At 42.1% G+C, this 15,133-nt stretch overlaps 1 protein-coding gene across 3 annotated transcripts in view; it reads right to left on the minus strand.

Annotated features, from left to right (window-relative positions):
* Nucleotides 1–15,133, minus strand: part of PID1 (phosphotyrosine interaction domain containing 1) — a 143,484-nt gene that overhangs the window by 83,226 nt on the left and 45,125 nt on the right. For 2 of the 3 annotated variants that reach the window (XM_038751079.1, XM_038751098.1), the window contains one exon: nucleotides 90–236. In XM_038751079.1, the coding sequence (XP_038607007.1) occupies nucleotides 90–236 (147 nt within the window). Of the gene's footprint in view, nucleotides 1–89; nucleotides 237–3,949; nucleotides 3,971–15,133 lie in introns of those variants that run through there. The other variant, XM_038751089.1, reaches the window with a different exon arrangement.

Raw genomic sequence — 15,133 nt, forward strand, 5'->3', positions numbered from 1 at the left:
TTGGGCACATGGGTAATAAGCTTTCCGTTGTGTAGGTGGAAGCTATGCAAATGTTTCCAGCTCAGTGTCATTTCCCACTGGTCTCTCACCTTGCATCCACTGCGTGCCCGAGCCTTCGGTACTGGTGTAGGGGTACGTAGCTCGATGGCTTCTGGCTCCTGGAAGAAGACTGAGGGCAGAGGCTCTTTCCGCAGCGTCAGGACGTTCAATTTTGTCTTCAGCATGGTTTGAAAGTGCTGAAAGGGAGGATTCTAGTTAATTCTTTGGCCCTCCATGTGAGACAAAATTGTCAAATACATTAGCATATTTTCTATCCCATGAACATCTCTAAAGTTTAACTACTTTAGAGGATCAACAAGCATCCTAGAGCTTCCCTCCTCAGGCCCAGTAAAAGCCAGTTCTTGAGTATGTTCATTCAATTGTTCATTCAATGGTATTTATTGAGTGTTTGCCACATGCAAAGCATTCATTCACCCATTCAATCATATTTATTGAGTACTTACTGTGTGCAAAGCACTGTACTAAGCACTTGGAAGAGTACAATACAACAATAAACAGGCACATTCCCTGCCCATGACGAGCTCACAGCCCAGGGGGGAGACAGACATTAATGTAATATTAATATGTATATTAATATGTATATTAATGTACCTACATAAATTACAGATATATACATAAGTGTTGTGGGGCTGGGAGGGGGGATAAATGAAGGGAGCAAGTTGGGGTGATGCAGAAGGGAGTGGAAGAAGAGGAAAGGAGGGCTTAGTCAGGGAAGGCTTCTTGGAGGAGATGTGCCTTCAATAAAACTTTGAAGGGAGGAGAGCAATCCTCTAGTATGTGCTCCGAGACCCTAATAACACTGCAAATGCCGACTCAAATTCCCAGTGTTGTGTCTGTGGGTCACCCACTGGGAAAGTGTTTCCTCCTGAAATCTATGTACTGAATGGGGATCACAACTCGAGGTGTTGGAAAGAACACTCCAAATGTGAAGGGAAATGGAACAGCAATTAGAGGTGGGGACAAGAGTGAGGCTAGAGAGGCATTCCAAAGGTTGAGAAGCATGTGGCAGGGAATAAGAAAAATGAGCATTTTCCAACGAAACGGGGTTCCCTGAAATGAATTCAAAGATGGAAGTGCTTGTTCTGAATCAGGGCTGAATTTACTCTTCTTGCTCTGTCCTCCCACTCTGTTTTCTAATTCCATTTACTGCATTCTCCTCCTCCTCCTCATGTGGGACTGTGGCAAGATATACCTGGGCACTGGGGTGGGGGAAAGAAGGGAGTTGGGTGTATGACCTTCATTGAGAAGCAGCATAGCCTAGTGGGAAAAGCATGGGCCTGGGTGTCAGAGGAACCTGGTTGTAATCTCGGCTCTGCCAATTTGCTTGCTCTGTGACCTTGGGTAGGTCATTAAACTTATCTGTGCCTCAGTTTCCTTAGTGATAAAATGGGGATCCTATGCTCTGAGAACAGTGCTTGACACATAGTAAGCACTTAACAAACACCATCATTATTATGTCTGTTCCCCTTCCTACTTAGACTGTGAGCCACCTGTGGAATAGGGACTGTGTCCAACCTGATTATCTTGTATCTACTCAATGCTTAGAACAGAGCTTGACAAATAATAAGTGTTTAACAATACCACAAGTATAATTAAAATGTAAGCATTTAACAATACCATAATGATAATAAAAATTTTTTTTAATGATAATACTAATTATAACCTACTTTCCCCTTGGCATCACTGTTCAGAAGTTCTGGCCAGGGACACTGCCTGGAGGAACCTTACAATTGGAGTTTTTTTATGGTATCTGTTAAGTGCATATGATATGCTAGCTGTACTAAGAGTTGGGGTAGATACAAACTAATCAGGTTATTAATAATAATGGTATTACAGTCCCTGCCCACATGAGATTCACGATCTTAATCCCCATTTTACAGATGAGGTAACGGAGGCCCAGAGAAGTTAATTGACTCGCCCACACAGCAGACAAGCAGTGGAGCTGGGATTAGAACCCAGGTCCTTCTGACTCCCAGGCTCATGCTCTATCCACTAGGCCAAGAGGATGAAGTGACAACTAGCCCTTGGGAGGTTTTTAACCTTTTGAGTGAACTCTAGCCTCAAAGAAAGTGCTGATTACTCAAGTTTAAAGGGGGAGAGGGATCATCCATTACAACGATAGATCAGTGTGCTCAGCAAGGAGGAAGTCCGAGAAATCCAAGTTCCTTTTTGACTTGTGTAGAAAATTGCACCACATATTATATGACTTTTTTATTATTAATAATAATAATGATGGTATTTGTTAAGTGCTTACTATGTGCCAAGCACTGTTCTAAGCTTTGGGATAGATACAAGCGTGGCTCAGTGGAAAGAGCACAGGCTTGGGAGTCAGAAGTCATGGGTTCAAATTCCAGCTCCGCCACTTGTCAGCTGTGTGACTTTGGGCAAGTCACTTAACTTCTCTATGTCTCAGTTCCCTCATCTGTAAAATGGGGATTAAGACTGTGAGCCCCACTTGGGACAACCTGATCACCCTGTATCCTCACCAGTGCTTAGAACAGTGCTTTGCACATAGTAAGCACTTAACAAACACCATCAGCATTATTATTATTGTTATTATAAGGTAATCAGGTTGTCCCATGTGGGGCTCACACTTTTAATTCCCATTTTACAGATGAGGTAACTGAGGTACACAGAAATTAAGTGACTTCTAATGTTGTCTGTCTCCCCTTCTAAACTGTGAGCCTGTTGTTGGGTAGGGACCGTCTCTATATGTTGCCAACTTGTACTTCCCAAGTGCTCTGCACACAGGAAGCGCTCAATAAATACGATTGAATGAATGAATGAATGAAAGTGGTCCAGGTTAAGTGGCCACTTCTTCAGTTCTATACTGGATAGCCTGATTTTCAGCTGGTCTACCCTCTATCTGGTAGAGATACAGCATCAGGTGCTGATTTTCAGCTGGTCGGCCCTCTGCTTGGTGCCTTTATGTCCTGTAATTTTATTGTAAGTGCCCTGTCTCCCTCTGCCTCAGCCAATCAATCAGCAATATGATTGAGTGCCTGCTGTGTGCAGAACACTGTTTGGAAGCAGTACTCAGGTTCAAATGTCCCGGAGAAGGAATTTCAAAGGCTCTGGAGGAAGTGGGGAGGGAGAGGGTTTGAGGGGCTTCCTGAGACATGCTTTAGGTTCCCGTAGCCCTGAACAGACTCCATCAAAATGGTGTGGATACTGTTATTATACTATGCTGCATCCCCAGCATAACCCCACTGGAGAAGCAGCTTACTCTAATAGCTAGAGCATGGGTCTGGGAGTCAGGAGGACTTGGGTTCTAATCCCCGCTCTGCCACTTGTCTGCTGTGCGACCTTGGGCAAGTCGATGGATCAGTTACCTCATCTGTAAAATGAGGATTAAGACTGAGCCTCATGTGGGAGCTAATTACCTTGCATACCCTACCCTACCCTACCTGAAGCAGCATGGCTCAGTGGAATGAGCATGGGCTTTGGAGTCAGAGGTCATGGGTTCAAATCCCTGCTCTGCTAATTGTCAGCTGTGTGACTTTCAGCAAGACACTTAACTTCTCTGTGCCTCAGTTACCTCATCTGTAAAATGGAGGTGAAGACTGTGAGCCCCCTGTGGGACAACCTAATCACCTTGTAACCTCCTCAGTGCTTAGAACAGTGCTTTGAACATAGTAAGTGCTTAATAAATGCCTGTATTATTATTATTATTATCACTCTAATGCTTTGAACAGTGCCTGGCACATAGAAAGTGCTTAACAAATCCCATAAAAGACTAAATTAATCACTGATATTTATTGAGTGCATACTATGTGCAAAGCACTTGGGAAGATACAATATAGTAGAATTAACAGACACATTCCCTGACCAAAATGAGTTTACAGTCTATAAAGCCTGTGACCTCTCCAGGAGCCCGTGTATCCAATACCTGTGTGTGCCATCAGCGACAAGCAACGGTGTAGGATGTAGGGACAATGGCCTCCACAGATTAAACACAGCTATTTCTCTTTGCTGACGTATCCAAGGATGAGCCTAAAATAAAAGGACTAATTCCAGCCTTTGAGAAATACTTGAAGCTATTCCCCAGATGAACTCTACCTCAGCAAGTTAAGGGACTCACATGTCCCATAACATCTCCACCTAAACTGCCACTATGCAGGACAAAGGAAGTTGTTGACCACTGCATCAGCCTCTCTGCCTCCAGGCTCTCCCCTCTCCACTTCATATTTCACTCTGCTGCCTGGTTCATTTTTCTCTAACATTGTTCTGTGCAAATCTGCCCACTCCTCAACACCTCCGGTGGTTTGCCCATTCCTCTTTGCATCAAACAGAAACTCCTTTAAGGCACTAAATCTTCTCTCTGCCCCTTATTCTTGCTCCTCCCCCAGTACACTTTAGCTCTCACTTTATGTTCTCCTCAAGGCCACTTACTGTCCCTTGTTCTTGCCGCTCCTGCTGCAGAACTCTTGCTCATGTCTTTCCCCTACGTGGAACTCCCTTCACCTTCCAAATCAGGAAGACCTCTGCTCTCCCTTCTGAAATCACATCTCCTCCAGGAGGTCTTTCCTGGTTAATCTCTCAACTTTCCACTCTATACACCACCTGCTCAATTGTCATTACAGCATTTTTGTATAATCTAAGCACTTGAGTGCACACACCCCTCTCTTAGCACTCATGTAGGTACTATTGGTTCTTCCTATCTGTAATTTATTTTATTGTCTGTCTTCCTCACTAGATTGTAAGCACCCAGAGGGTAGAGATCATGTCTACTCATTGTATTGTACCTTACCAAGCATTTAGTACAGCATTCTACACAGAGTAGGTGCTCAATAAATAATTGGATGGAAAGGGATTTTCAGAGCTCACCAATCAAATTGGATGTATATTCCATTTGAATGATTTCAGGTATCTTTGAGGGGAAATTATTAATGTCCCTTTGCAGGACCTAATTCTGGGGAGTTAATAACAGCACCAAAATTTTAATTCTTGGCCCACCAGTGAACTGAATGCTAACAATCTTAAAAGAATACATTTTAACTTCCAATCACTGCATTCTTTAGAACTTTGGCTGCTGTCTGATTGAAGGCAAAAAGAGGAAAGATGTTAGGGAAATGGATTCCGTATTTTTCTCGGTCTGACATTTGAGTTTCAGTGTGACAAATGGAACAGTGCTTCCCTGTCCTATCTTCAGCTTGTCACGAATGGAGAAATTGAATTTTGAGAAATTAACTTTAAAAACTTAATTTGGGGAAATGCACGCGTTTGCAGAGAACTCTGTTTTTTCAGGTCGCAGCCATTATTAGGCCAGCTGAGAATAGTCACTTCCCCATGCTAAATTATTCTCCCCATGTTGATGCTGGAGTTTATGCTTTTTGAATTCCTAGGTTCTCTTGGCAGATTACAGTTTAAATCAGCCTCAAAGATGGATTCTGAAGCCAGATGAGCAGCTAATGAGCTAGGGGCATCTCTGCAAAAGAAGCAGCACTGTCCAGTAGCTAGAGCATGGACCCAGGAGTCAGAAGGACTTGGGTTTTTATTCCGGCTCTAGCCACTTATCTGCTGTGTGATCTTGGGCAAGTCACTTCACTTTCCTGTGCCTCAGTTACCTCATCTGTAAAATGGGGATTGAGACTGTGAGCCCCAGGTGGGACACGGACTAGGTCTAACGTGACTATCTTATATCTACCCCAGGATTTAGTACATTGGCTGATACATAGCAAACACCATTACCACTGCAAAGAGATTCTTATTCCTGGGTTACCCTCTAGTACATTGCAGTCTCCATAAACTGTATCTAATTAAGGCAAAATTATTCCATGATCTGCCCTAGGGTCACCTGAACTGCCACAGGATTGATGCATTTGGTTTATCAGTTTCATGCCAGTGCAGACTCTGTTCGAAATCTTGGCTGACATTTTGCCTCTTATGTTGTTCGGGGAAGGGAGAGCCTTTCATACACTGAAGTCATGCAACAGGAACTGCAAATAAAAACCAGAAGCAGTGTGGCCTAGTGGAAAGAATGCAGGCCTGGAAGTATACTCTAGAGATGGTCTACTCTATACTCTAAGCTCATTCTGGGCAGGGAACATGTCTATCAACTCTGTTGAATTATACTCCCCCAAGCACTTAGTACAGTGCTCTGCACACAGTAAGCATTCAATAAATGCCATTGATTGATTGAAGTGATGCACCAAGAGTCAGAAATGAAAACCAGAATCATCATGACCTAGTGGAAAGAATATAGGCCTGGGAGTATTTTCTACAGATGGTCCATTCCTCAATCAGTCAATTGTATTTCTTGAGTGCTTATTGTGTGCAGAGCACTGTACTAAGTGCTTGGGTGAGTACAATATAATAGAGTTGGTAGACATATTCTGTACCCTAGACTGTAAACTTGTTTTGGGCAGGGAACATGTCTAAAAACTCTGTGTACTGTACTCTTCCAAGTGCTTAATACAGTGATCTGCACATGATAAGCACTCAATAAATATGACTGATGATGATCTAAGTATTTCTGATTAATTCCAAAGTCCTGTTCCTCTAGTAAGAAAATGTTGAACCCCATGAAATCAATCACCTCCTTGGTCAGGATAACTAACATACAGACTACCACTCCTCGTGGTCCAGAGATACCTGTCCTAAAGAAAGAGATTTCCCAAATATATCTACTCTCCCAGACTAGAGCACCCCAAGGTAGAACCTGGACAGGCCCTCATAATGCCAACCCAGGGTTTGGGAACTGGGAATTTTCAAGTGATGGCTACAGTAAAAGCAATGTTCCAATCATTCTTCATAGATAGCCTTTTCCCTTTTTAGACTCCCCTTCTCAATTGTAAGCTTGCTGTGGGCAGGGAAAGTGTCTTCCAATTATGTTGTATTATACTCTCCCAAGCACTTAGTATAGTGCTCTGCACACAAGAGCTCAATAAATACCACTGATGATCATGAGGATGATGATTCCAATCTGTACCTTCTGCACCCATGTATTGATCTAATATATAAACTTACTACTCATTAGTTATGCCTATTCTCATTTTTATGGCATTTGTTAAGCACTTACTATGTGCCAGGCACTGTACTAAGCACTATGTTAGACACAAACTAATCAGAGTGGACACAGTCCATTTACCACATGCATCACAGTCTTATTCCCCATTTTACAGATGAGGCAACTAAGGCACGGTTAAGTTAAGAGACTTGCCTAAGGTCACACAGCAAATAAGTGGCAGAGCCAGGATTGGAACCCAGATCCTCTGACTCCCGGGTCAATGCTCTTTCCCGTAGGTCACACCGCTTCCTATTCCTCACTATGGTATAAATCGGCTGTCTTCCCCATTGCACTGTAAGATATCTGAGGATAGGGATCACAAGTTTACTTTTTTTGTATGTTTCCCAGTGCTCTGCTCAAGATTCAGTAGGTTCTCAGTCAATTCCGTTGGTACTGATCCTCATCAAATAGTGTCAAACATATTCATTTACCAAAAGATCAATCATAGGTAGAGGAACCTAGGTGACCTAAGGGAAAATGCTGGGCTCATACTTGCTCAAGGTTGGCATCTTAATAGTTCCAGTGATGTTTTCCAGGAAATTAGAGACAAGACCTGCTCATTTAAAAGTCCCTAAGGGAGGAGTGTGGATATGCCTAACCCTTACTAATAACCTGACATATTTGTTCCAGACATGTGGAATAGTGAAGGCAAATGTTGAGGGTAATAGTAGTTTTTTACCATGGCTATTTAGGGGAGAAGATGAAAATCCAGAAGGAGTTACCTACCTTAGAATGCAATAAGTCTGAGAGCTAGAAAATATCTGGTTGGGCAATCAGAAGACAGAACAACAGTAGTAATGATCATGGTACTTAAATACTTACTATGTACCAAGCAATGTACTAAGCACTGAATTAGATAAAAATTAATCAGGTCGAACACAGTCCCTGTCCCACATCGGGCTCACAATCTGAGTAGGAGGAAGTAGGATTGAATCCCCATTTTGCAGATGAAGAAAATGGGGCACAGAGAAGTTAGTGATTTGCCCCAAGGTCACACAGCAGACAAGTGGCAGAGCCAGGGTTAGAACCTAGTTCCTCTGACTGCCAGGCCTGGGCTCCTTCCGTTAAGCCACAGTGTATGTTAAAGCCCAAATTTAGGACTTTCTATCCTGGGCAGCTAAGGTTACGAGTTACTGCAAGCTTTTAAGAAATGGGAAGCCTAAAAGATACTTTTTGGGGCAGTGTTAAGGATAGACTAAAGAGAGGCACTGCAGATAGCTAGAGTGATGAGTCAGTCAACTATGTTTACTGCATGATGGCTCAGTGGAAAGAGCACAGGCTTTGGAGTCAGGGGTCATGGGTTCGAATCCCAACTCTGCCAGTTGTCAGCTGTGTGACTTTGGGCAAGTCACTTAACTTCTCTGTGCCTCAGTTCCCTCATCTATAAAATGGGGATGAAGACTGTGAGCCCCCGTGGGACAACCTGATCTCCTTGTAACCTCCTCAGAGCTTAGAACAGTGCTTTGCACATAGTAAGCGCTTAATAAATGCCATCATTATTATTATTACTGAATATAAAACTGAATGTGAACAGAGATCTAAACTAGGATTTGGGGAAGTTTCAGAGAAAGAACCCTTAAGGAAATCCCGCTCTAATGGAGAAGATTCATTCATTCATTCAATAGAATTTACTGAATGCATGCAGAGCACTGTACTAAACCTTTGGAAGAGTACAATACAACAATAAACAGATACATTCCCTGCCCACAGTGACCTTTCAGTCTAGAAGAGGGGAGACAGACATTAAATAAATAAATGAATTACAGATATGTATATAAGTGCTGTGGAGCTGGGAGTGGGGAAGAGCAAAGGAAGCAAGTCAAGGTGGTGCAGAAAGGAGTGGGAGAAGAGGAAAGGAGGGGCTTAGTCAGGGAAAGCCTCCTAGAGGATCTTGCATTCAATAAGGCTTTGAAGCGGGGTAGGGAAATTGTCTGTCTTTGATTGATTTGAAGAGGGAGAGCATTCCAGGACAGAGGCAGGATAAGGGCGAGGAGTCGGCAGCGAGATAGGTGAGATTGAGGCAAAGAGAGAAGGTTAGCACAAGAATAGCGAAGTGTGTGGGCTGGGTTGCAGAAGGAGTGTAGCAAGGTGAGGTAGAATGGGGCAAAGAATGATGGGACTAACAAGTAGAAGTAAATGTAAAGTAAAAGCAACAAATACAACATTAAAACCATAAAAATTTTAGTAATAGAAATGTGATTTAATAGTATTTATTGAGCCCCCTCTGGGTGCAAAATTCAGTGTACTGAGCAATTGGGAAGTACAAAATAACAGAGTAACACATTCCCTGACTACAAGAAGCTTATACTCACATAATTATTTTTTGTACAGCAATAAAAATAAATCATTATGTGAAATCCACCTAAAAACATGCAAAATATTATGGAAAAACTATGCTCAGAGGACCTGTGTTCTAATCCCAGCTCTGTCACATGCCTGCTTTGTCACTTCTCTGGATTTCAGTTACCTCGTCTCCAAAATGGGGTAGAATCCTTCACAGTGTGAGCCCCATGTGAAACAGGGACTGTGCCCAACCTGATCATCTTGTATCTACCCCAGTGCTTGGCACAGAGTAAGTGCTTAACAAGTACTTATTATTATTATTCTCATCATCAGAGTGACCATAGTCAAATTAGGTTGATCTGGAAAATGTACTTTTAAGAGAGGAAGTGAACTGACAATACAGATTTGAACGAGAAGGAGACTGTGGCTTAGTGAAGGAAAAAGGCACCCTTTCAAAAATGAAGAGTATGCTCAAGTGAAAAGAACTGGAAAATACATAAATAAGGACCAGACAGGAATTTAAGTAGCCCAAAAGAGTTTGATGAGCTCCTGCCAAGGGATTCCAAAGCTAGTGAATATTCTTCAAATATACTAATAATGGTATTTGTTATCATGTGTCAAGTGCTGTTGAAACAAATATATCATGAGCTGTGAGCCAGCTAGGGAATCCATGGTCCCATGATGATCTTGGAATAAACAGTGTTTTGGGGGACGAAAATGATATAGCTGAGAAGTTCAATTTATATGAGAAATAGAGAATTCAGCATTACTAAGGAAGATGGCAGGGAGAGTCCATCATCCAAATTATTGTTCACAGCAGAGATGATCATGTGGTCATGACCACACAGGGTGTTTTAGAACAAATTGACAAATGGTGACTAGAATCATATGACATCCCCTTGAGAGTTCTGGAGGAATTTGGAAAGGAAGCTTCGAGTGACTCTAAGCTCTACCAGGTGGAGAAATGCCACACAGATGGGGATTAAGTTGCAGGAAGACTTCACAAAACTGTATGGGTGGTCTGGGAAATGCCACGTGATGTTCATTGTGAGTAGACACTAGGTAAGGCAACTAGAGAAAAATAATCCAATGCCTATGGGCTCTAGGCTACCGGCCACAACTCAGAAGAATGTTTTTGTTTTTGGAGCATTCAAAACAAAAACCAAATGTGGAAGAGGATATAAAATGAAGGACAAGGCAGCGCTTTGCTGTGATGGAAAATCATGGTACTCCTGTGCCAGGAATAAAGTGTGAGGGTTTCCTTGTGACCTCTTAGGAAGTTCACAGTGGAGCTGGAGAAGGTACAGAGAAAAGTAATCAAGATGAAGATGAAGCAACGTTGCTTAGAGCATGGACCTGGGAGTCAAAGGATCTGGGTTCTAATCCCTCCTCTGCCACTTGCCTGCTGTGTGACCTTGGGCAAGTCATTTCACTGTTCTGAGCCTCAGTTTCCTCAACTGTAAAATGTGGATTCAATACCGGTTCTCCCTCCTACTTAGACTGTGAGCCCCATGTAGGACATGGACTGTGTCCAACCTGATTACCTTTTATCTGCCCCAGAGCTTAGAACAGTGTTTCGCATATAGTAAGTACTTAACAAATACCTTGAAAAAAGCAGAGATGTCTAGGGGAATGGAGAAGTTTTCATAACAGGAGACTGAAAAGATTGAGATTTTTCAGTCCGGAAAGAAGCTGACTGTGGGGAGGATACAAATGAAATAAATAAAATCATGAACTGTAAGCTCCTTGAGAACATTATTGTATTCTCCTAAATGCCTAACACATAGAGCACATAGTTATGTGCTCTGTTGCTCAACAAAACTGTTGCTTAACAAATGATGATGATGATGATGATGAAGTACCCAGAGAACGTTGAAGGAAGTAAGTTGTAAAATCAATAAAAGGAAACACTTTTTAAAATGGTATTTGTTAAGTGCTCACTATGTTCCATTCATTGTACTAAGCACTGGGATAGACACAAGACAATCAGGTTGGACACAGTCTGTGATCCTACATGGGGATCACAGTCTTAATCCCCATTTTACAGATGCAAGAGCCTAAGTACAGAGAAGTGAAGTGACTTGCCAAGCCAAACAGCAAACAAGTAATGGAACAGGGATTAGAACACAGGTCCTCTGACTCCCAGGTCTGTGTTCTTTCCACTAGGCCAGGCTGCTTCCATTTTTCACCCCAGGAAGTGATAAGCATGGAGAGCTAATTAGCAAAGGGAAATGTGCACAGAGAAAATGCCGGTAGGTGCAAGAAGGGTTGGGATAAATTCATGGATGAGCAGTCCATGATGGATTATTAGAGGAAAAATTAAGATTGTACAATATAACAGAGTTGTTCTAATGTAGGTGAACCACTGGAAGGTGATATCATGTTGAATTAGAAAACAATCTCTCTCACACTGTCTCTCATACCATCAGATGCCTAGTGGTAAGGAGATTATAGAGCACCTAATGGGGGCAATGCACTGTACTATGTGCTTGGTAAAGCACAAGTCAAAGAGACATGGTCCCTGCCTATAAGAAGCTTACCCTCTAACTCCTCACCTAGAGTCAGTTAATATTAAATGAAATCAAATTTGCTAGTGTGTTGCAAATTACAGCAGATATCTGCCGCTCTGTTGCTTTAAAGACCCTATGCATTGGCCAAAAAAAAATTTCAGAAGATTAAAAGTGGACATTAAAAGAAATTCAGCAATTGTTGTAGTCATGAGCCAGCTTATAGCAAAGCCATGTGTCTATGTTTCCTGTCCATTGGGTCTTCACCTTCCAATTCCCATCAGGCTTTCCTAAGCTATTTTTTTAGTGGTATTTGTTAAGCACTTACTATGTGTCAAGCACTGTTCTAAGCACTGGGGTAGGTACAAGTTAATTCAGTTGGGTGCAGTTCCTGAGATGTCTCCCACAATTTAAAGCCTTCCCCAACTAAGCCCTCATTTCTCCTACTCCGTCTCCCTTCTGCATCACCCTTGCACTTGGATTTATACCCTTTATTTACCCCATTCTCAGCCTCATAGCATTTATGTACATATTTGTAATTTATTTTACTATCTGTCTCACACTCTAGACTGTAAGGTCTTTGAGGGCAGGGAACAAGTCTACCAATTCTATTGTATTGTACTCTCCCAAATGCTTAGTACAGCACTCTGCACACATGAAGTGCTCAATAAATATGATTGACTGATTCAAGTGAAAGTAATCCTTATTCTCCCTCTAGACTGCAAGCTCATTGAGGGCAGGGAATATGTCTACCAACTCTGTTATATTGTACTCTCCCAAGTGCTTAGTACAGTGCTCTGAACGCAAGTGCTCAATAAATATGATTGATTGCAGTGTGGCTCAGTGGAAAGAGCACAGGCTTGGGAGACAGAGGTCATGGGTTCTAATCCCGGCTCCGCCACTTGTCAGCTGTATGACTTTGGGCAAGTCACTTAACTTCTCTGTGCCTCAGTTCCTTCATCTGTAAAATGGAGTTTAAAGACTGTGAGCACCACGTGGTACAACCTTGATTACTTTGCATCCCCCCCGAGTGCTTAGAACAGTGCTTGGTACATAGTAAGCGCTTAACAAATACCAACATTATTATTATAATTGATTGATTGATTTGCTGGAAGAGGGTGGAAGCAGCATGGCTTAGTGGAAAGAGCCGGGCTTGGGAGTCAGAGGTCATGGGTTCTAATCCCAGCTCTACCACTTGTCAGCTGTGTGACTCTGGGCAAGTCACTTAACTTCTCTGTGCCTCAGTTACCTCATCTGTAAAATGGGGATTAAGACTGTGAGCCCCATATGGGACAACCTAATTGCCTTGTATCTACCCCTGAGCTTAGAACAGTGCTTGGCACATAGTAAGCGCTTAACAAATACCAATATTATTATTATTATTATTTACCCAATTAAACAATCAACAGCTTGCTTGCGACAGAGGACTCTGAAACTTTGGTTAAAGTTAAAAGACCAATGCCTCAGACCAACTATGACCTGAGCATTTCTGAAGTAAGAGGATCTGAATTTTCTGTTCCCCTTCTTGGTCATTCACCTCACTAGGAAAAGTGAGGCTGGGGAAAAATCAATCCACTTCCCTTCTCTTAGTAAAACGCTGGCTGTAGAATGATATTTCCCTACTCTATTGATAGCATGATGCTTAGAACAGTGCTTTGCACATAGTAAGCGCTTAATAAATGCCATCATTATTATTATTACTACTAATAATAATAATAATAATTATGGTACTTGTTAAGTGCTTTCTATGTGCCAAGCACTGCTCTAAGTATCAAGACTAGAAAATGTCCCCAAATTCCTTCCCTTTGCATTTCCTATGGTGTTTTCAAAGCTGTTCTTTCCTGCCTTAGTAATCTGAGGAAAGAAAAATCAGTGGGAGTGAAGATTTTGAAATTATACAATCAGTCACTGAAAGAAACTTGACAACTCTTAGGAATAATCAAATATATATCTGAAATTGGTAAGTAGAAGCACCATTTTCCCTTAAGAAACTCTGTGCACCTACTTCTACTACTACTAATAATAATGATGGCATTTGTTAAGCACTTACTATGTGCCAAGCACAATTCTAAGCACTGGGGTAAATACAAGGTAATCAGGTTGACCCACCTGGGGCTCACAGTATTAATCTCCATTTTACAGATGAGGTAACTGAGGCACAAAGAAGTTAAGTGACTTGTCCAAAGTCACACAGCTGATAAGTGGTGGAGCCGGGATTAAAACTCATGACCTCTGACTCCCAAGCCTGGGGTCTGTACACTAAACCACACTGCTTCTCTAAAACAGCCTTGCAGCATGTTATGTGGTCTGGAGGAATGTGATGGTTCCATCTCCCCAACAGAGGAATTCCTTCTTAGGATATAAGATCACTGTGGGCAGGAAACATGTCTAACAACTCTGTCATACTATGCTCTCCCAAGAGCTTAGTACAGTGCTCTGCGCACAGAAAGCATTCCATAAATACCATTGATTGACTGATTCATGCCAGGAAAGTTCTCAATAAGTTCAGAATCCAGAAGGGATCACTATTTAGATTCAGTGCACTTCTTTACCGCCACCCTGAATACATCTTTGGGTTAAAGTTAGATTATTCACTAAAATAATAACTCCATCTTACTCTGCTTTCCCATTCCCTTCCCCTGACTCACTTCCACTTGTCATTCAATCAATCCTATTTATTTAGCACTTACGGTGTGCAGAGCACTGTACTAACTACTTAAGAGAGTACAATATAGCAATATAACAGATTTAGTAGATGCATTCCCTGACCACAAAGAGTTTACAGTCTAGTGTGGGAGACAGATATTACTATAAATAAATTGCTGCTATCTACATAAGTGCTGTGGAGCTGAAGGAGGAGTGAATAGAGGGAGCAAATCCAAGTGGAAGGGTGATGCAGAAGGGAGTAGGAAAAGAGGAAATGAGGGTTTTGTCAGAGAAGTCCTCTGAAAGATGTGCCTTCAAAAAGGGTTTAAAGGTGGGGAGAGTAATTGTCTGTCAGAGGTGAAGAGGGAGGGCGTTCCAGGCCTGAGGCAGGATGTGGGTTCATGCAATTGCTTAGGAAGCACGTCCAAAGTAGGAGTCTCAGGTTGTTCAGTGTCATGACAGACAGCTAAATGGATGAAAACAGTTCCAATTGGCCAATCTCACCATTTTTTGCTGATGGGATTTTATTGCATACAGCTCGGAATATGAAACCTTTGAAACCTTTAATGTATCAGATTTGCCTCTGCCTCATTAAACCAGGATGGCATTTACATTTATTGTAGGGCCT

Source organism: Tachyglossus aculeatus, chromosome 1 (genome assembly GCF_015852505.1).
Source record: "Tachyglossus aculeatus isolate mTacAcu1 chromosome 1, mTacAcu1.pri, whole genome shotgun sequence".
Classification (NCBI taxonomy): domain Eukaryota; kingdom Metazoa; phylum Chordata; class Mammalia; order Monotremata; family Tachyglossidae; genus Tachyglossus; species Tachyglossus aculeatus.